Source organism: Festucalex cinctus, chromosome 1, assembly GCF_051991245.1.
Source record: "Festucalex cinctus isolate MCC-2025b chromosome 1, RoL_Fcin_1.0, whole genome shotgun sequence".
NCBI lineage: Eukaryota > Metazoa > Chordata > Actinopteri > Syngnathiformes > Syngnathidae > Festucalex > Festucalex cinctus.
This window is the reverse complement of record NC_135411.1, coordinates 1,070,790-1,094,193: the sequence shown is the minus strand read 5'-3', so window position 1 is coordinate 1,094,193 and position 23,404 is coordinate 1,070,790. Positions and strand designations below refer to the sequence as shown.

The 23,404-nt window shown below is 40.2% G+C and overlaps 2 protein-coding genes across 3 annotated transcripts; both read left to right on the top strand.

Annotated features, from left to right (window-relative positions):
• Positions 1–357: 357 nt before the first annotated feature.
• Positions 358–21,491, top strand: LOC144012234 (uncharacterized). 2 transcript variants are annotated; one of them, XM_077511720.1, is made up of 5 exons: positions 358–762; positions 3,300–3,488; positions 14,931–15,029; positions 15,105–15,203; positions 15,282–21,491. In XM_077511720.1, the coding sequence occupies exons 1-5, from the start codon at positions 639–641 to the stop codon at positions 15,575–15,577; spliced, it is 807 nt and encodes a 268-aa protein (XP_077367846.1). In that variant the 5' UTR covers positions 358–638; the 3' UTR covers positions 15,578–21,491. The 2 variants fall into 2 exon arrangements, with proteins under 2 accessions (XP_077367846.1, XP_077367847.1); XM_077511721.1 differs by having other exon boundaries at positions 14,917–15,029.
• Positions 5,923–8,741, top strand: LOC144003433 (uncharacterized). The gene is made up of 5 exons (XM_077499679.1): positions 5,923–6,739; positions 7,370–7,423; positions 7,695–7,772; positions 7,852–7,941; positions 8,440–8,741. The coding sequence occupies exons 1-5, from the start codon at positions 6,322–6,324 to the stop codon at positions 8,739–8,741; spliced, it is 942 nt and encodes a 313-aa protein (XP_077355805.1). The 5' UTR covers positions 5,923–6,321.
• Positions 21,492–23,404: the final 1,913 nt, after the last annotated feature.

Here is a 23,404-nt window from a genome sequence, read left to right as displayed (position 1 = left end):
AAGCTATTACAACAAATTAAACTCATCCCTGATAATAAACATTCAGTTTACTTCAAAATGCTTGTTCAACTTTGATGGCAAATTTTTAAACTAGACATTCACCACAATAAACTTCAGCTCTTTTGAATAAGTCCAATTTAAACGGGCATTTAAACTTTACGATTATATCGGGAACAAAACATTGAAAAAGGGAATGAGACTTTCGAACTGCAGCAAAAATGGCGACATCTGCCGATGACTTGATGACAATGCTTTCTCTGAAGCCTCCGGACAATTTCCTGCAGCCAATCGTAACGCAGCGGGGGCGTGTCCTGCCCCTGACTTCCGCCGCACGTCTACGTTCGTTTCTTTACGTGCTCACTGCACTGGCGGGCGGCCACATCGCGTTGAATCAGACATCCTCTGCTAAATCATTCTTTCTGATTCGGTATTGAACTGAACACACAGGACTCCCATCACCATTTTGAAGGTCTGCGACACCATTTATTAAATGTCGGCGTGTGTATAAACTCGTCTCGGTTAGCTTAGTTTTAGTTTAGCTTAGCTTAGCTTAGCTCGCTCGCCGCTAACAAAGAGAAGCACATAACACGTGGTCAGGAAGAGACCAAGTGTGACTTTGTTGGCATTATTGTGCCAAAATGTCTGCGAGAACGACACCAAAGGACGAGGAGGAACTCTTTGGAGTCAAAGAAGAGAACGAGCAACATTTTCAACCGCTGGACGACGTTTGCGAGCAGCCTCGAATTGTGCTACACGCAGCAGGTTTGTACACTTATTACTCTTCCTTGCGTAGCACTACTATATAGCGTTAAAAAAAAAAATCACTGCAGTCCTCATTACTGTACACAGTAATTCAATTCAACTTTATTTCAGAGGACGGTTTTACAATCATCAGACAGTCATACCAATGTCTCTGACAAGATGTATGTGAGTTGAAGAACACTTTGGTCCACGATGCTGTTGTATTAAAACGGTGGTATAATACTAAATGATTTTTTTTTTGTCTGTATACATACCCGTTTCCCACATATTTTTTTTTAAATAATACAATCACATTGTTTTGTTATGATTACTGCCAGTGTTTTAAAAAATAAGTGCCGGTACTCTCCTAATTCATATCTATCTATAGGAGAATTTTTTGGGGGGTATTTTTATTGTAAATTGTAATATTAAATAGGGCTGCACAATATCTCGAAAAAATATCGATATCGCGGTATTGGCCCTTGCAATAATCATATCGCAAAGGCACGCAATAAGTTTTATATGGAATGTCATGCTTTTTATATGAATTTGACCAGTCAGATGCTAACTAAAATGTGCATCGCTATTCAATAGTTGAAAATTATCAAGTCATAATTCCAATTAATGAACTAAGATTACATGAAGGTTGCTTATTTTGCCCCATGAAAAATGTTTTTCTTTCATTAGGTAATAAAAATGTAATTTCTTTAGGTAAATGTTCAATATCGCAATAATATCGATATCGCTATGTTCAGCGAGTATATCGCATGTTTTTCCAATTTCGTGCAGCCCTAATATTAAATATTATTAAAGCAGCTCAATGTAAGATTTAAAATTTCAAATCTCTACTGCCACCTGTGGCCGAAAACAAACTGCACGCTCGTACACGCTGCGCGCACTCGTACGTGCACGACCTCAATACTGAAGACTGGGCTCTTCATATCCAATGAAACGATGTTTTCAGAGGTAAGAAGTTTTTCTAATGTTATACAAAGCTGGCCACTTCACGGAATGAGACTCTCGATCCCCACTAAACAATTGATGTCCACGGGACGTGCAGATCATATTGCTTTAGTCGGTCGAAGTCCAGTCCTGTGCTATACTCCAAAACGATGTGCAAATTACGTCAGTCAATTGGACCTCATTCCGATGTTAATATGCAGTTACATATTGTAGTCACCCCGCTCGACGGACGTCAACCTGATTCTAGTCATTATTAGTGTATGTCGCCCCCAGGCTAGCGTCATTGTGCATGAGCCGAAAGGTGGGCTGTCATTTATGGAAATTGACGATTGTGAAAAACATATAGACCCATTCACTACTTAGTGTGATATGGCCGTGAATGTTATCGCCATTCAGTAGTACCGTTCACATTCCGTTAGCATAATGTAGCTACTAGGGGTGTGAATTGCCTAGTACCTGACGATTCGATTCGTATCACGATTCACAGGTCACGATTCGATTCGATACCGATTAATCCCGATACGAATTTATAAGTCGATTGTTGCGATTTTTTTTCATTCAAATTTAGAAAATACTAATCAGTAAGCTTGTAGAGTGTAAGATTTATATGAAAATGTATTATTTATTTATCTGAAATTTCAGTCTTATAGAGGTTGTAATCTGTTTCATGTTTGAACAGCATTAAAATAAAATATTAAGGCTTAATGTTCCGTTCATATAACATTCTTCCATGCTCAAGGTGTAAATCCTAAAAAAAAAAAAAAATAAATAAATAAAAAAAAACAATTCTGCCGATTATTGAATCGATTCGAGAATCGCGCGATGTAGTATCGCGATATATCGCCGAATCGATTTTTTTTAACACCCCTATTGGTCATCATTACTCATCGTTTAGTGTACATGTATTGTAGCGTTGGTGAACTTACTGGGGCAAGTGGCGAACAAAAACAACTCTTTAATGACAACTTGCATGTCGGGCGCAACCACGCCAGAGCACAACAGCTCCAAACGCGGTTAGCTTGCCATAACAAGTCCTGTGTTACCTTCACGGACCATGGGACACAACCCAACCCGCCTCACCACAACACAAGGATTGCTACAGAAATTGAAATCAAATCAGAGATGTAATGTCCTATAAGCAGGTATAACTTTATTTTGTCTACACTTTAGGATGTGTGAGTTTACTGACTGAAGATCGGCAAGATTTTTATTTATTTATTTTTAATATGTATACTGTATTTATTTATAAATAGTGTTTACATGTATGTTTCATGCCACATGAAAAGCTGGGAATGTTGAGTGGTAAAGTGTAACTAGGTGAAATAAACTGATATTAAAAGGCTTAATTTGCCTTTATCTTACGATCCTGTAATATATAATAGATATTGTTCATTATAATTAACTTTTTTTTTGGGGAAAAAAAATACTTAAATGGACCTTGAAAAAAATAATCGCAGATATCGCATGATATCGCGATCGCATTTTTTTGGGGTGAAAAAAAATCGCAATTAGATTATTTTCCATAATCGTTCAGCCCTACTTGAAATTTGACTTAACCAAACCAAATATGTGTTTTGTCTTCTTGTGTCCTGCAGACGTCGGTGAGAAATATCTTCGTCCTGACCAACAGGACATGAAGCCTCCTCATGTTAAAGAGGAGGAAGAACATCCTTACATCGAAGAGGAGGAAAAGCCCGTTCGTGTCAAAGAGGAGGCGGTTGAGGATGATGTCACCAAGTTGCCACCGACCTTCGCCCCTTTAAAGAGTGAAGATGAAGACAAGGGTGAGAGTGACGAGGATGCAGGGGTGGAGCTTCCAAGCAGCAGCTCTTCATTTCAGTTAAAAAAAATAATAATAATAACAATAATAAAGGGGGGGGGTGTTGGGCTGTGTCGATATTACTGGAAAAAAAAATCTAAAATACAAAAGCCAATCTTGACTCTGTTGTGTCATCTAAAAAAGTGAAATGGAAACTTAAGTAAGTAAATACCATATCGCTCTAATTTCCTACAGGAAATATTTTTCCCCAAAATTTAAAAACAACTGAAATCTGCCACAAAAACAAATGGTTCAGAAGATTCCCAATTAAATGAAAACTAAGTTATATTAGAAAATGCAATTTCTGGAGAAATTGCGGGTGAATGCAGGAAGGGTGAATAAAAACCTGTGGAATGATTATGAATAATATTGAATGATATTGAATGACCTGGAATGCTATACAATGACCTGGAATGACCTGAACATGCTAAATGGTGTAAGGAGTGACAAATTGAATCAGCAATGGAGGAAAGATTGAGGACTGGAGTAAGGTTCACTTTCTGTTGAAATCAGGTCACTTCCTGTTGAAATTGGGATACTTCCTATTGATAGGTCACTTCCTATTAAAATCAGGTCACTTTCTGTTGAAATCGTGTCCCTTCCTGTTGATTTGACGCCACTTCTGGGTCACTTCCTGTTCATTTTAGGCCATTTCCGGGTCACTTCCTATAGAAATCAGGTCACTTCCTGTTGAAATCGTGTCACTTCCTGTTCATTTGATGCCACTTCTGGGTCACTTCCTGTTGATTTTAGGCCATTTCTGGGTAACTCCCTGTTCAAATTGGGTCACTTCCTGTTGAAAACAAGTCAGTTCCTGTTGATTTCAGGTCACTTCCGGGTCACTTCCTATTGAAATCAGGTCACTTTCTGTTGAAATCGTGTCACTTCCTGTTCATTTGATGCCACTTTTGGGTCACTTCCTGTTGATTTTAGGCAATTTTCGGGTCACTTCCTGTTGAACTCAGGTCACTTCCTATCGATTTTAGGCCATTTCTGGGTAACTTCCTGTTCAAATTGGGTCACTTCCTGTTGAAAACAAGTCAGTTCCTGTTGATTTCAGGTCACTTCCGGGTCACTTCCTATTGAAATCAGGTCACTTTCTGTTGAAATCATGTCACTTCCTGTTGATTTGACGCAACTTCTGGGTCACTTCCTGTTCATTTTAGGCCATTTCCGGGTCACTTCCTATTGAAATCAGGTCACTTTCTGTTGAAATCGTGTCACTTCCTGTTCATTTGATGCCACTTCTGGGTCACTTCCTATTGATTTTAGGCCATTTCTGGGTAACTCCCTGTTCAAATTGGGTCACTTCCTGTTGAAAACAAGTCAGTTCCTGTTGATTTCAGGTCACTTCCGGGTCACTTCCTATTGAAATCAGGTCACTTTCTGTTGAAATCGTGTCACTTCCTGTTCATTTGATGCCACTTCTGGGTTACTTCCTATTGATTTTAGGCCATTTCTGGGTAACTTCCTGTTCAAATTGGGTCACTTCCTGTTGAAAACAAGTCAGTTCCTGTTGATTTCAGGTCACTTCCGGGTACTTCCTGTTGATTTCAGGTCACTTTCCGTTGAAATCGTGTCACTTCCTGTTGATTTGACGACCCTTCTGGGTCACTTCCTGTTCATTTTAGGCCATTTCCGGGTCACTTCCTATTAACTAATTAGAGAGAGAAGCAATGCCTTTTTAGTCCGTCGCGATCAAAATTTTGATTTATGGCCTTATTCGCTATGATGTCCTTTGATGTCCTTTGATGACGTAGGATGTTCCAGATGTTAAAAAACATACGATAAAAATGATCGATTGGAGGTCAAGAGGTCACGATCAAAGGCCTGTTATGACGTAGGATGAAAGGGAACGATAAAAATGATGGATCGGAGGTCAATAGGTCACGATCAAAGACTTTTTGGATGACGTAGGATGAAAGGGAACGATAAAAATTAGGGTTAGGGTTAGGATTTCAAAGAGATGAAGAGGTGTGTGCCTGTGTGCCAGTGAGTTCCTGTGCAACATGTGGATGGGGGGAGGGTAGGGGGTGGTGGGAAGGAAATGGCTGAGGAGGGGGGACCGTCTGGCTGTATGTATGTCCTGTGCAGCACGATGAAAAATGAATCGAGCGTGATAATCCTCTAGGGGAGGACCCCCCCCGGAGATTATATAGGACCGCTTTTGATAAAAATGTAAGAAGCGTCGTGGTAGGCCGATATGATTCATCCCAAGAGAGAGGAATTGGGGGGTGTCAAGGTCAAAAAGCGAGATCTTTGTCATATTTTAAAAGGAGATATGACTTTCCTCCTTGTTCGCATATGGTTAGCGAAAGCGATAGAAAAACAAAAAATAGGTGGGGGTGACAATTGTTTTATGACTTTAGAAGAATGCTTGTGTGTATGGGTGATGCGGATGAGCTTTTTTTTTTTTTTTTTCTTCCAGATGTTAAAAAACATACGCGCGCGCGCACATACACAGACTCAATATTAGGCCCTTTCACACCACAGGAACTTATGAAGGAACTTCCCTATGTTCCGGGGGAGTTTGTCCAAAGTTTGCGTTCACACACAAAACCAGTTCCGGGTCTGGGGGGGTTGAAACGGTACTACCTAAGTTCCTAGGCCTGAGGAGGGTATTTGGGTGTACCCTGAACTACACAAGGTGGGGGCGTGTTGTGAAGTGTGTCATGATTGGTTGACTGGACGAGGAGGTGTGTTTTGGATAGGTGAGTTTTTCGCGGTAAAGCCGCCATTTCTTTTTTACTTTTCACTGCTATAGAGCGCGAAGATTTTTCCCCCCAAACGTTTTGGCAATGGAAGGATTTAAAAAAAACGATAGGTGGACGGACGAAGAAGTGCAGGCTCTCCTGAGCATTTACGGGGACGATGAGACCCAACGACACTTTGAAAGTGCCACAAGAAACGATAAAGTCTATCAATTGATAACCGCGAAGCTAGCAGAGCTTAGTATTTTCCACACACAAAAGCAGGTAAGGGAAAAACTCAAGAAACTCAAACAGGACTATAAAAAACTCAAGGACCACAACAACCGAAGCGGAAATGACCGCAAAATTAATAAATGGTACGAAAGACTGGACGTCATTCTCGGCCACCGGATGGGGTGTACAACCGGTAAAACTAAGGACTCTGCAATTGCAATGCTGGAAGCCATGTGCGAGGACACGGCAGTGGGCGAGGATTCGTCACCAACAGACACGCTAACACACCAAGGTAAGACAGAATTGCCTCATGAACACTTTGTATTTATATATTCGTTTAGGTCGCTGCGCGGTCGCAACATTGCTTTTACACCGCGCTAGCACTAAGCTGTTAGCGTAGCATGGCTTAAGCTTGGAAAAGTCACGCATCCAGCTCCGAACCTATGTAATGTTGTGAAATCATTCCTAAATCAATTAACCTAGTAAATGAAGAGTATTGTAGGCAGCTAATGCCGAAATTGCCCTGCTTTCAGTGATGACGAAATTGGAAAGCTTTGTGCAAAGGACGTGTGGAAACCAGGCATGATATGCACGGTTAAAAGCAAAACAACCACTTCGTTTGTTTTTTTTTCCCCTTAAGCCAAGGCTCTGTATACAACGCGACTAAAGAGTTTTAACTTGTTAGTCTCATCACCTAACAGCTCGTATATAGTTCTAGGGAAACGGAAACGTAAGAAGAATGACTCGAAATGGATATTTTGCCGTGACCTTCACCTCGATACCAGCGCTACTTTGCCATGAATCGCGCGAGAATTTCGCTGGCAGGGGAGTTGACGGTCACGGTGAAATATCCGTTGCTATAAAAGGTATGTCGTCTAACGGTGTAAACTGACCTTTTGTTGTGATGTACTCTGACTTACAGCGGGACCTTCTCTGAGCTCTTCATTACCTTCTGATGTCTCCCTGAGCAGTCCTGGTATGTTTCATTTCATTTCATGTAACTTCAAAAGCTCCATATAAAACTAATAAAGCAACACACCACTCACTATTAATTTTACTTCGTTGGATACGCCAGTGTGTATTGCAGCCTAAAAAAGCTTGTACATGCCGCCATATTTGGCAATGTAGTGTGGCATATTCTGTTCTGTGGCAATGAAAAATGGAAGGATATATGTGAGTGGCGTGTTTTACCCTCACCTGAATCATTGCACTGTGCCCTTACTCATTTCATGACTCTGTTGAGACAGTTTCAGTCGAGGCGTTGGAAGGGATAAGCGAGGATGGTCCATCCACAAGCGGAAGCTGCGCCCCTCTGTCAACTTCCAGTAAGTTCAAAGTCATGTAACTTGAAGCTCATCGAAATTATTTACTGTTACTCATTGGATGTACATGATGTTGATACAGCTTCAAATGATGAAGTAAGTGAACATTCGCGGCCTACGAGCAGAATCAGCAGAGCTGTTCCTGAGTCTTCTGCCTTGCTCTCCCGTCCAGGTAAATGTCCAGTAAAAAAAAGTTTCAAATTTCTTACCTTCACAAAATGGACGGCCCGCCTCCTCCGTGGCATTTTTCTCAGTTACAATTATTGAATAACAAATTGTTATGCTTGCTAATGATTATAGTCACATTACAGCCATGAACAAAAGTCAACTCAAATCATGTCAGCAGATACTGCCTCTGCATAATTTCATTTGGAATTTAATGATTGTGGCCTTTTTGATCAGGTCCTTCATATTTGAGAAATGATGGTTGATGTATATTAATCTTTTGAATTGAATCAAAAGTATTGGAATCAATTTGGAATTTAGCTCTTGTGAATCAAAGTCACATTGATTTAGGACATTAGTATTATACCCAGCCCTTCTATTATTGCGATGGTTCAAATCCAATTATACGTTAAACCTATATTCACATAATTTATAATAAATAATTTAAGGGCACCTGCACCTTGTTTTTTTGTCACTCACTCATTGTACATTTACATCCCTACAGCTAAGCGCAAACGGGACCGAGACCACCTGTTTTTGGATTACCTGCGCGAATTTGACGAAAAGAACGGGGAGGCCACGAGAGCGATGTTTCTCGAAGAAGTGAGGTTGCACAAGGAGGACCTTGAGCTCAGACGGCAGGAACGCAAGGAAGACCTTGAAATCAGACGGCGGGAACGCACGGAAGATCAACAGCTGGCACGTGAGCTGATTGAGCAAAACCATAGGCATGACAGAGACTTCCAAATGGGCTTCCTGGCAGCCTTAAACAGATTTGTTGACACAATGAGCAAAATGCCAAAGTAATAAATACTTTCGATTTCATATCAGAGTTTTGGGTTTTTTTTTCACACAAATAAAAACTTACGCTCAATGAATTCTTTTTAATATTTTTTATTTAAAAAAAAAAAAACAGTAATGCAAACACACAATTCCTTTACAATGATGTATTTAAAAACTTCAGAATTGCTGCACGGGCATGCACCCCCTCAGTTTCCACTACTGCAGACTCAGTACCATCAGGCTGCTGCGGGACAATAGCACTGTCCTCCCATTCTCCCAAAAAATCATCCCCGTTCTGTTCACACAAATTGTGTAAAACACAACAAGTTATGACCATAGACTTTGCTTTGTCCAGTTGACAGTCATTGCGATTTAACAAACATCGCCACCTGCCCTTTAATCTACCAAATGCGTGTTCCACGGTGATTCGGGCTCTGCTTGTCTTGTTGTTGTAAATTAACTGCTGCATGGTCAGCCTGCCGTTGTCATTGAACGGCTTCAGCAGTCAGCTCTTAAGTGGATAGGCAGCATCACCGAGCAGGTAATACCCAACGTTGTGTCCATGTATGGTTTTTGTTTCTTGAGGGTGTAGCAAACCTCTGTCCACCAGATCCCATAGCCCAGACAAGCGGAGCACTCTAGCATCATGCAGGCTCCCAGCAGCACCAACAAAAACATTCCAAAAGAGCCCATTTGCATCCACCACAGCCTGCAGGATGATGGAGTGCCAGCCTTTGCGGTTAAAGTATTCAGTGTGGTACTCTTCTGGTCGAATAATGGGAATGTGGGATCCATCTATCGCACCCACACACTGTGGCAGCCCCCATTTTGTCTGAAAATGTGCTGCCATGTCTTCTAATTTGTTTTTGCAGGGCAACCGTATGACCTCTGCCAAAAGCACCTTCTCGACCGCAGTGCAGAAGTTATGCACACAATGGCACACTGTAGAAATGCCGATGCCAAACAAATGTGAGATGCTCCTATACTCATTATTGGTGGCAAGTTTCCACAGAGCTACAGCAACTCTCTTTCGCAGTGGAACACAAAGACGATAGTTGGTGTCACTCTTCTCCAGCTCGGGTCCAAGACGGTAACAGAGGTACTCGAATGTGTCCTTGGAAACACGAAAGTCTTTCATCCATTTGCCATCATCGTAGGTTGAAACTACAGCGTCCCACCAGTCAGAGGTTCTGATGTTCTTCCACACCCTGCGCGGAACACACCCAGACCGGTAGAAGTGGCAAATCTGAAACAGAAACACAACAAATTAATGAATGCTATTAAATTAAATTAAATTAATTTATTTATTAAATTAATCTCTACATTAATTACTTTTGTGCAACAACCTCGTGATTGACATGATACCAGAATATCTTAAAATAGCGGAATATGCACCTATATGTGTGGCCCTATAATAAACCACTAGCTTGAGGTGGCAATCTAACACTTGCCAAATTAATAACTTTTCCCTAAATCCCGGCACGTCTGTCCTATCATTTGTGCATTGTCAAAGAAAGCAAGCCATTTCAACACTTTTTTTTTTTTTTTTTTTTTTTTAAAGCAAAAACAAACACGTGGACAGACTAACAATACATCCAGCTCCAACGATATTATGAATTACGAAGCGTACATTTAGCGTGAACAGAAAATCGCCATCAAGCCCTATTTTGCCGTGAATTGCACGATAACTTAGGCTGGTAACACCAGTTTCCAGCGATTGCCGAGTTCATGAAAGTGCGCGTCACGGCAAGATGACCGACGCCGCGGAAACACGCTTCACTTTAATCACATTATGTTACAAGTTACCAATGTGAAATAAATTCCGTATAATTGTGTGTTTAAGCCTTACCAGTGCACGTCTTCGCGCTTGCAGGAGTAAGCGTCTTCGTGTTTGCAGGTTTGACCGTCTTTCCACGAGGTGTGAGCGAGTTCTGCCCACCCATTTCTCGTCTTGCTGAGGTACGGCAGGTCCGAATGGTTGTCATCAACCTCTCCCTTGACGTTCTAATAGTTGCAACCACAACTTTGTGCAACATGACAAGGAAGAGAAAAAGATGATAATGCTCCAACATGCCGCCTTGTATCACAACAAATGGCGATGGAGGGTCCAAGGTCGCGTTTTTCAACGTCACCCTGCTTGTTTGTCATTCGGTTTTACCGGTACCACCACTTGCTGGACAGGCGGGGTAGTACTGTTTTTTTCCTCCCCCCTGACATACGTCAGTCTCATTTGAATAAGCTACCCTGCCCGCTTTCATGCTGTGTGAACGCAAACTCGTGGGCCGCTCACAAGTTCTTCGGACCCGGAACTGACTCTACCATGAACTCAAAGTTCATGGGCTTTTTGGTGTGAAAGCGCCTCCTGTGTGCCAGTGAGTTCCTGTGCAACATGTGGATGGGGGGAGGGTGGGGGGTGGTGGGAAGGAAATGGCTGAGGAGGGGGGACCGTCTGGCTGTATGTATGTCCTGTGCAGCACGATGAAAAATGAATCGAGCGTGATAATCCTCTAGGGGAGGACCCCCCCCCGGAGATTATATAGGACCGCTTTTGATAAAAATGTAAGAAGCGTCGTGGTAGGCCGATATGATTCATCCCAAGAGAGAGGAATTGGGGGGTGTCAAGGTCAAAAAGCGAGATCTTTGTCATATTTTAAAAGGAGATATGACTTTCCTCCTTGTTCGCATATGGTTAGCGAAAGCGATAGAAAAACAAAAAATAGGTGGGGGTGACGATTGTTTTATGACTTTACAAGAATGCGTGTGTGTATGGGTGATGCGGATGATTTTTTTTTTTTTTTTTTTTTTTTCCCCCTTCCAGATGTTAAAAAAACATACGCGCGCGCGCGCACATACACAGACTCAATAACAGACTTATATTGGAATAAGATGAATGAAAAAGAATGACGAAGGGTCGACTCTTTCTTTTTTTAAAAAAAAAGAAAAAAAATATGTAGGAGGGGCTTTTCGATACAGAGATTTTTGTAAGAGTGAATTTGACGTGAACACATTCGTACCTTGAGATCTGGAGGGAGAGAGAGAGACTCGAGAACATGATTATGGAAACTTTTGTGACATTACAAGTGAGACATTCTTTAAACCCGTTGGAGTGAAAGTTGGAGAAAATGTGCTCGAGTGAGGGGGGTGAACTTGCGGTGGGGTGCGTGAATGAGGGGGGCGGGGCTTCAATTGACACGAGGAAGGGAGAGAGGAGGAGGGGCGGTGAGAGGGACGGGGTTTCAGATGGCAGAAGGAAGACAAGAGTGAGAGATGAGGTGTTGCAAAAAATAATTGTGTATTAAACATTGTCATGAGGGTTTGTATTGTTAAACAATGTTTGATATCAATGAAACGGTGGATGATGATGATATAGGAGCGTTAATCGATTTCTATTTCATTAAATAGGTAGAAAGTAACTTATTTAAAAAAAATAAAAAAGTATACCCCCTAAAATAATTTACGACCGTATGTCTATACCGCCTCTTTTAGGATGTTTTCGAGGTAGTTCCAACCCTTAGACAGTTAGACATTTACACCCCTTAAAGATTCATCTCTGATCGTAGGATGGCTGAAGGTAACTTCTAATTTTTATAAAATATTAGGATGGAGATCTGGGGAATTATAATAAATTGTAAATATATTTTATAGAAACTTTAGCAACTGTCGATATAGTTTATAGACTGCATGAGTTTTATATATATTTTTTTATAGAATCTAATATATAACGCTGTCTTCTAAAACTATTTTAGTTATTGAAGAGGGTGATATCTATAGCCCTGACGATCTTGGTGAGAGTCATCTTCTCTTTTATTTTTATATATATATATATATATATATATATATATATATATATATATATATATAATGTCTATATTTTAATATAGTTTTTTTTTTTTTTTTTTTTTTTTTTTTTTAAGACGATATATTACGAAGGGAGACGGAGGCCATTTACGAAAATACCATTAAATCGATACACTATATGAATACAGGTGAAAGACCACTAGAGGGGGCTACTTCAAGGATTGGTTCTCGTTTGAACCGTGTAAACGCTTACGAAAAGCACACGTGACAATACCAAGACGATTCCGGATGAACCTCAAGCCTCTATAAGCGATAGGGGTGGGAATCTCTGACATGAGGCCGATTCGATATGTATCTCGATACACAAGTTGCGATTTGATGGAAAAACGATTATCTTTCAGAACAGAACGGTTCGATTAAGTTTGGGACCGATACAATTTTCGATTCGATACGATTAATTTCAATATTCAAAACTTATAGTGACATTTGTTGCTTGTAAACATTAATCTTAAAACACCACAAATTTTTACAGTATCTACAAATGTGTAAAAAAAGAACAACAACAATGTCTTATATATTTTTATATATTGAATCAATTATTTAAATGGACCGGAACAAAGGGCTGGGCGATATGACTGAAAAATGTATCAGTTTAAATATTTATTAGTTGTTATTGACAGTTATAATTGTTTTTTGTTTTTGTTTTTTAATTCAAAATCAGGATCAGGAAAACAAAAGGCTGATAATTCAATTTGAAATATAAATATTTTACCTTTAAAAAGACACCAACACAATTAAACAGAATATGTCCACATTGTGAAGTATTTCAGAAACATAAATTTAAGACATGAAATAAACCTACCGTCCAGCCAAAAGAAATATGAAGCCACCTTGTGGAACAATAAATCTATCAAACACATTTTAAGAACTTAATATGTCCAAAAATATTGCCAAAAGTGCATTTCCCTTTTTATTAACAATTTTTGTTTTAACAATTTTTGTTTTTCTTTGCCATTACATTCATTTTTGGTTAATGTATGACATCTTTTTTTTTTTTTTAATCTGAGACACGATGATGACCACGGAATCACTCCTGTTTGTTTTGTTTTTTGGGCTGTCATTCATTTTGAGTTTGATGACGTAATTGCGGGCACTTCTCAGTTCCCTGCTCCTCATGCTAGTTGTGTACATTGACAGGGAGCCACAAACTGAGAAATGAGATACTTGCAGTGTGCTTTTAGCTTAGCTGGTGTGTTGGCTGTGGGGCATACCTGTGTCGTTTGAATCCATGCATTGGATCGTCACGGGAGTTATTCTTTTTGGCTCGCGCGCAGTACCAACGCCGGCCCGGGACATACAAGTGCACCGAGAGGACTCGATAGCCATGGGAAATACCGAGATGCACGGCACCGGCTTCTGCTAATTGTCTCCACTGTTGCATGTTGTCACTCGTTGTGCGCGCGCGCGCCGTGTCGCGAGCACGGCGTTGACGGTAGGCTCCTCCCCAAGGTGCGTAACGTCTTTGCATTATGTTTACAACATCCGGGGAATGAAGCGTCTCTGAGCGCCACTTTGCTAGCTCTCTGTAAACACGGAAGTAGCTTGAATAGTGATGCGACTGAAATGTAAACAAAACAAGTAGAGCACGGTGCAGAACTCTTGCTATTGTTATGAAAACCATAAAGCCTCACTCGCAACCGATTCACAGCAACGCGATATCTGGTCCACAGCTTTACAAGCAATGTATCGAAGGATTCCCGGCGGATTTTGTATCGGTTGACAAGTCTGCTACCGATACGGCCGTTTAGCTCCCCTTGACGACCGATGGTTCGGTCGAATCGTTTTTTTGTCCCACCCCTAATAAGCGACCCCCGCGTGAATCTACCCGAAAATCAACGAGAAAAGATACACGGCGCGACGGCCGGGGGTGAGCGGGCTCCAGAACGACAGATTCCTGCTATCGAAGACGTTTCCGATGCGGAAGTTCAACAAACAGTACCATCCCTGATCGCCGGACAGGCTAGGATAAGCGTTATCCGACGTAATACATCGTGCGGTAAGTTAATATTATATAAGATTTAACTTTATGTATAGTTAAGAAAAGTTTATAATATATTTTTATAATCTTTAAACTAATACTACAATACGTGGCGGGGTATAGAACTACATCTCCCAAGTGGTATAGGGTTGCGAGATGGCGGAAGACTGCATCTCCCAAAAGGCTTTGCGTTGATAGAGCGGACGGGGGTGTATGTGTGGGTTTTTTTTGTAAAAAAATGAAGCGTTAAGTGAAACTAGAGTATCTTAAATGTTTGTTTTTAAATTATATTATAACGATAGTATATTTTATGTCTGTGAGGGCTTTTATTTATTTTTTTATTTTTTTATTTAAAAAAAAAAGTCTTTTATATTCAGATCACGAACCGAGGAGGGGGAGGAGGAGGAGGAGAAGACCCCGATCTTCGGATAGCAGTACCGAACGCGAAAGGAGACCCCACCCCCCATTTAACAACGGTAATATTAATGGGATATTTTATAGATTTTGAAATAAGTCTTTTAAAAAAAAAAAAAAAATGTGTATATATGTAGGTAGAGATTCGACACGGAGGTGGGGGAGGAGAAGGAGGTCTAGATCTTTAGACCGCGATACCGAACGTGGAAGGAGACTCTCCCCTTCGGTCATCAACGGTAATATTAATGGGATATTTTATAGATTTTGAAATTAAAGTCTTTTTTAAAAAAAATAAAATAAATGTGTCTATATAGGTAGAAGCAGAAGGAGGTCTAGATCTTCAGACAGCAGTACCGACCTGGGAAGACAATCCCGCCATGCGGACGACAGTGACGCTAGCAGCGGGGTGACAAGGAGACGACGGAGATTCAGCCCAGCATTCTACGAACATGCGACCGACAGCGACAGCTACCGAGAGGTGTCAAGGAGACGTCGGAGATTCAGCCCTGCATTCTACGGTGACAACGGACGCGTAAGGAGACGGGGTGTCTACGAGGCTAAGACGATGAAACTTAAACGCATTATATGTGATCTTCTTGAATATGTGTAATATACTGTTTTAAACCCCCTCAAATATTAAACGGTAAACCTTTTTTTTAAATGGAAGACTATAACATCGGATCGCAACATCGTGAGGGGAATTTAAATGATAATATAAGGGGTGAGATGGATCATTTTCAAAAATTTTCCGACCCTCTAGAATCTATGCTATCCCTCCTCGATCGTCCTATTTTAAACTCTAATGATAATTTGATGCTTCAAACGCTAAACCTAGGGGATGAATTAGCATTATCGCCACCCCCATTTACACAAAATAGTATACAAACGATACTATGTAACGATAATGAAAATGTTGAACGAGTAACCGATCATTTGATGCTTCAAGCGCTAAACCTAGGGGACGAATTAGCATTATCGCCGCCCCCATATACACAAAATAGTACACAAACGATACTATGTAACGATAATGAAATTATTGAACGAGTAACAATACCTCCTCATGAAATGCTACAAATTTATGATGAAACGACATCAAATAGTCACGTTTTACCATCTGTATCACAATATCCAGTAGGCAATATCGTTCAAGAGGGGGGTGGGGGTACTGTCAGAAGAAGAAGACCCCATATAACAATATAGAATTTCGTAGACGTTTATATTCACCCACCCCCGACGGACCCCGTGATTTTGCAGATTTCTATTTAAATATTGATGATAATTTGAACGAGATAATCAATGAGGTTCTTAGGTCTACTGCAGAAGGGGGCGTCATTCAGACGGAGCTTATAAGTGATAATAGAAATCTAAATTGTCTTTTACAACATACAAATAATCCAGATATTGTTGTAAATGCGGTTTATAATTTACTAGAAAAACTCGTACAATCTAACGGCGAAAACCTAACGAATAATAATATAGAAATTATATTTCAAATTGCATCTAATATGCGAGGCGGGTCTAAACGAAAACTGCTACAATCTACAAACGCTGAAATTCTAAGAAAAAAGAAGAAACACATGTACGTAACGTTCAATAAAGATAACAAGGTGTGTTTTGCTCTGGCGATAGCATACTTATTGGATGAAACATTAACGACGGATCAAGCAAATCAAAGGGCTGTCTTTTTACACGAAAGCGTCGGTCTACGATGTGAAACGGCCGTTAGTCTATCGGACGTACATAAATTCGAATAATTTATTAAACGTAAGATTGTAGTCTTGTATAGAAATGATAGCTGTAAACCATTGTCTTTTTTTGAAACTCAATATCCGAAATCAGAGGATGCTTTGTTTGTGATTTTGTTGGGGGAGCATTTTTATGGAATAAAACGAATCGAATGTTTTATCGGAAATACATATTTCTGTAGACAATGCTACAAAGGGCACGAAAACTGGAATACTCATTACTGCGCGGGGCATTGTAATATATGTCTTAATTCATTATGTAAAGAACAGCCGATAAAACTTATTTATTGCCAAGATTGCAATAAAACTTGTTTAAATAACGACTGTTATGTTAAACATAAAAAGCCGAAGGAAACGGGTAAGAGTAATTGCGACACGTACAAAAAATGTCTTAAATGCGGATTTTCTATATACCATAAATTAAACGATAATTCCTCAAAACATGTTTGTCCTCCAACCCGCTGCGTGGTGTGTGAGGAGATCCTGTCGGATAATGACGAGGCGATAGTCGATCCTCATGAATGCTTTATGCCGACTTTAAAACAGGCCCCCGTGTGTAAAATAATAATCTACTATGATTTTGAAACTTACATAGATCAGGACGGAAACCATAAAGCATACCGTGTCTGTACAAAATCGGGAGTTTTCGAAAAACATTGGAGAGGGACAGATTGCGTTGAACGATTTATTGACTATTTTAGAAACCCGCGTTTTAAGAACGCGACCTTTATCGCTCATAATGCTAGAGCCTTTGATTCATACATCTTAATCAACAAAATGATCGAGTTGGGTATTACCCCCGAAATTATTATGCAAGGTAGCAAAATTATCTGTTTTACAGATGTACATTACAAACTGCGATATATCGATTCAATAGCTTTTCTCAGTATGGCCCTTAATAAAATGCCTACTTCTATGGGGTTTGAGGATCAAATGAAGGGGTACTTCCCCCACTCATTTAGTTCCCTAAAGCATTTAGATTATGTAGGCGTTTATCCAGACCCAAAATATTATGGCATGGAGCGCATGACAACCCCCCAACGATCCGAATTTTTAAAATGGTACGAGAAAGCATCTAAAGGCGTCTTTAATTCCGAGGAGGAATCTTTAATGTATTGTAAAAACGATGTAAACATTTTAGAGATGGGCTGTGAGCGATTTAGGGAGGAGTTTTTAAATAGTACAGGTGTAGACCCTTTTAACGCTATAACAATCGCATTGGCGTGTATGAAGGTTTTCAGAACTAAATTTCTACATCCTAAAACTCTAGCGATTAGTCCGTCAGATCATTATAATCAACGGGTTAAGACATTCTCGCGCGACTCGATCCAATATCTAATGTGGGTAATGCATAGTCAAAATATAGACATAAGACGCTTTAAACGGAGGCGAAGTTAAGATCGGGCAATATTATGTCGATGGTTATGCAAATATAAACGGTAAGACCTGGGTATTTGAATACCTGGGATGTTTTTATCACGGATGTGTTGAATGTTTTGACCCTGCCAAGATTTGTCCGATGACTAAGAAACCTTTCGCAGAAAAATTAGAAGCATGCGAAAAGAAAATGCGCAATCTGATTTACAAACACGACGTACATCTTATTGTTAGGCGCGAACACGTATGGAAGGAAATGAAGCGTTCTGATCCTGAGATAAGAGAGTTCTTGCGTAATTCAAAATTCCCTGAACCTCTTGTAGCACGCGACGGGCTTTTTGGGGGGAGAACAAACGCCTTTGTTTTGCGTTATGCAGCGACGGCTAACGAGCGCGTTTTGTACGTGGATGTTACTTCTTTGTATCCTTTTGTCAATAGCACCTGCTCATACCCTCTGGGTCATCCTCGCATTATTTATAAAGATTTTGGAGATCCGAGGCAATACTTTGGTTTTATCAAAGCCACAGTCAAACCACCGAGAGGGCTGTACTTTCCGGTACTGCCCTATAAATCTACTAAAGGTAAATTGATGTTTACACTGTGTCGCACCTGCGCAGAAATAAACAATCAAAAAAGCGAATGTAAGCATAACGATGAGCAAAGTGCGCTGTCGGGCGTGTGGGTGAGTTTCGAATTCATCAAAGCGCTCGATTTAGGGTACACAGTGTCACAAATTGACGAAGTATGGCATTTTGATAAGACGAGTAATGACATTTTTAAACGATATATGGACTTTTCTCAAGGGAAAACAAGAGGCTTCCGGCTTTCCCTCTCACGTCATCAGTGAAGAGGATAAACAACAGTATATCGGCGACTATCACAAAAATCAAGGTATTCAACTCGAAGCTGCTAAAATAGCATTTAATCCGGCAAAAAGACAGGTGTCTAAATTATGTATGAACTCTCTCTGGGGCAAATGCGGACAGCGTGACAATTTAAATAAAACAGAAATTGTTAATAATTCTGATCGTTTTTTCAATCTATTATTTTCAGGGGTGTACGAAGTTAAAGGAAGGCACCTTTAATTTTACATGTATGGCTTGATTGGCAGTAAATAGTTAGTTTAGCTACGAAACATGCATAAGAGCTGAAGAATACACCCCAATATTGATTTATGTAACTTTTTTCAACATAGAAGTACTTCCGTGTTGGAACGCCCTCAAGTGGTGATGTAACAAGTGTGTATACTCGCTTGGCGAACAGTAGTTCACGCAGACAGAACGACGAGGAAGACACAAACGTCACTTATGCCTTACTGTATTGCAAAATTTTGCAAGGTGTCGTCAAGGAAAAACCTGCGAGGAGCACACTGGTATGTTATCCCAAAAAAAAAAAGACTATTTGCGTAGAAAATGGCTTGCTAAGTGCTGTCGACCTCCCGGCAAGGACAAGCAGGCGCGGACGTTATGTTTTATTAGCTCGTAAGTTGTTTATAGTTCACAAATTGACCATGTTCATAATCTTATTTTAACAAAAAATTTATTGAATGTGGATTAGTGTCATTATCATCGGCATATGCGACGTACTACATTTGTGTTCTGTCCCGCTGTTCTTCCTGTGGTGCATTCCAGTTTCATTTGCATTTCTATTAATTTCGTTCGGATCCCAACCATTGATAACCAGCCTAGGTAGCGGCGTCTCGCATTTCCTTACTTCATTTTGTCTATAAATAAACACGGTTAATACACAACCTTCTTGCAAGCTTTCGTTTACATCATCGGGACGCTACGCAAAAAAAGAAAAAAAAAACAGCTAGGGGAGGTTGGGCGCTGTAACGACGATACATATAATTTTACTATTTTTTTCTTTCTTTCCTGAAATAGTTTGTCAGTTCCACACGTTTTGCATTGCTCGTGCTGTGTGTCACTTTACCTGTTGGATATTGGCTCCTCCAAGACTTTTCTTCTTCACATCTTTCATCGCAACCAAAGCTATCCTGAGAATGTCTATTTAGTATTGCCATGTTGAATGTCTCATGTTCCAGGATGCAGTTGAGATTGTCCGCAAGGAACCGATCCTCGATTTCTTTTATTTCCAGACAGCACACATTCATTAGCGGATTGTCCATTCCTGCAGCTCCCGCACGAGCACCACTCACCCACCGCCTGATTCACTCGTTCATTAAAGTTTATTTTGTGCCCGAAAAGACCATCTGGCGCCACAACTTTCACATCCAAGGCAGACTGTCCTTCGGTAGGGTTATTTTGTCGTGTTGGCTCGAAGCGATAAGGTTTAATCCTTCCGGGTTTGACGCTAGATGCACGGCTGCGTTGCATAGCGCTTCCATCGTGTAGCGTTTACACACTAGTGACGTAAACATCCGGGTTATTTAGTCACGTGTCACAAACATGCCGGCGTTCGATTCATTTTAACATCGGTTTAAAAGTTATTAAATGTACATAAAAAAATAATCACGTCACCAAATTAATTATTGAAAAAGTAGCAACTTTTTGCTGCTAAAAATGGATCAATAAGTAAAGTGTCCCTTTAAGTTTTTCCATTTCCTCAATGACCGAGTCTCGCTGATACAGTACAATTACAACCAAAACTGTCAAATACCTTCTGCCAAGTCAGCTAATATTTTTGTAGCATGCATGACCACCGCTTACGCGCGCATGTTAATGTACGCGTATCTGGAAAAGCTACAAACTAGAGTGTTATATACAGATACAGACAGTCTAATCTATTCGGTAAAAGAGGGTGAGGACGTGCTTCCTATAGGCGATTTACTCGGACAATTGACGGATGAACTTTGTGGCGATAGTATCCAAGAATTTGTCTCAACGGGACCAAAGAGCTACGCGTACAGAACCAGGGATAGCGGGAAAACTGTAATGAAGGTAAAAGGTATCACCCAAAATGTTGACGCATGTCAACGCATTAATTTTGACAGCATCAAGGATTTGGTGGAGGGATACATTAGTACCGAGGGGGAGCGGTTAGATGTTATCAGCACCCCCCAATTCAACATTATACGTGATAAGAAGGGCTTTCATCTGAGAAACAGCTCATTTATGAAAAAGTTCAAAGTGGTGTACGACAAACGACGTCTGCTATCCGATGGTTATACTCTTCCATTCGGTTATTAAAGCGATACTGTGTTTTATTTGAGGAGGGGGAAAAAAAAAATGGAAATGACCCAAGTTGATTTTGATCCGAGATTGCAAGTACCTTTTTCTTGTCTGATATCCGGGCCTAGCGGATGTGGTAAAACCTATTTTGTTAAAAGTGTTTTGGAAAATTGTGAACATGTGATGCAAAGATCCCCTGAGAATATTGTATTTTTTTTTTCATCTAACCAAACGTTGTATGATGACCTTGCAAAAGTGAATAAAAAGATTAAATTTGTGCGTGATTTGCCCGAGTCGTTTGATGATGAGAATCTGTTTCCGAGCCATCAGAGCCATCTGGTCATCCTGGACGATCTTATCTTCCAGGCATCCGACAATCCCAAGGTGGTAAAAATATTTACACAGTATAGACATCATAAAAATATGAGTGTTATATTGTTGACGCAAAACATTTTCCATCAAGGCAAATACAGTAGAACAATCAGCCTCAACACCAATTATATGGTATTGTTTAAAAATCCTCGTGATAAATTACAAGCTAGTATACTGGCTAATCAAATATTCCCTACAAAGAAAAAATATTTTCTAGAAAGTTTTGAAGACGCCACGAGAGAAGCTCACGGCTATTTATTAGTAGATTTAACTCCAACTAGAAAAAAGTTTCTGGCCCGTAACAGTTGATGTGCCTCCTTATATTAGTGAAAAGACAGCTAGAAGGAAGGTGGGAGGGGTCTTGGGGGTGGGGTAATGAGGAGGGGGCACGGTGGCGGTGGGGTTCAATTGACATAAGGAAGAGAGAGAGAGAGAGAGAGAGAGAGAGAGAGAGAGAGAGAGAGAGAGAGAGAGAGAGGAGGAGTCTTGGGGTAATGAGGAGTTGTTTTTTTTTGTTTTGTTTTTTCTAAAACGGCCGCTATTCAAATATCAAGGGTTTTTTCGTTCCTACAAAATTAACCCATTGACGACAAGAATGAAAGAGCTCAGTAATCTTTGCAGATTCTTTAAGACGTATCTTTTCATCCCACTCACATAATGGGATGGTAAGTAGTCTATAGAACACCCCGCATTCAGTATTAAAGCATTCTAGCGTTAGATAAAAATGATCATGATTCTTACATTTATCTAAAGGGGCCATGCAAAGCCCTTTCTCCTCATCCTCATCCTCATCCCCCAAACTCTGTTCCGCATTCTCATCTTGCTGTTGTTTCATTACATGATGATCATATTCTTCATCTTCCTCTTCCAACGTTTTCATTACACGAGGTCGTGTGGTGGTTTCACTGTTCAGCATATTACAATGTTCAATCATCACTCTAAAATACCATCGTCCAAAATTTGAAGTACGTGATAGCCAAGTAAATATTAATTCCCCACCTTCTGTATAAGAAAGAATAAAATCTCTTATGACTTTCGGGATAAGTTCATTCAGCACGGCCCAGTCATTAGAATTCAATGTAAACGGACCGTTTGGAAAAATATTATCATTCCCATCATATTCCATGAAAAAGGAAACCTCTCCGATTTTATAATAAAATCGATACCCCCAAGAAGTATTTGCATCCAGGGCCCAGCGTACTTCCAGCGTCTCCTTTGTAGGGCGTTGAAACTCCGTAAGAGCTGCTGCGGTCCAATTCGTGGTTTTAAAGAATGTCTCACTTGTAATGTCACAAAAGTTTCCATAATCATGTTCTCGAGTCTCTCTCTCTCCCTCCAGATCTCAAGGTACGAATGTGTTCACGTCAAATTCACTCTTACAAAAATCTCTGTATCGAAAAGCCCCTCCGACATATTTTTCTTTTTTTTTTTAAAAAAAGAAAGAGTCGACCCTTCGTCATTCTTTTTCATTCTTTTATTCATACATCTTATTCCAATATAAGTCTGTTATTGAGTCTGTGTATGTGCGCGCGCGCGTATGTTTTTTAACATCTGGAAGGAAAAAAAAAATAAAATAGCTCATCCGCATCACCCATACACACACGCATTCTTCTAAAGTCATAAAACAATCGTCACCCCCACCTATTTTTTGTTTTTCTATCGCTTTCGCTAACCATATGCGAACAAGGAGGAAAGTCATATCTCCTTTTAAAATATGACAAAGATCTCGCTTTTTGACCTTGACACCCCCCAATTCCTCTCTCTTGGGATGAATCATATCGGCCTACCACGACGCTTCTTACATTTTTATCA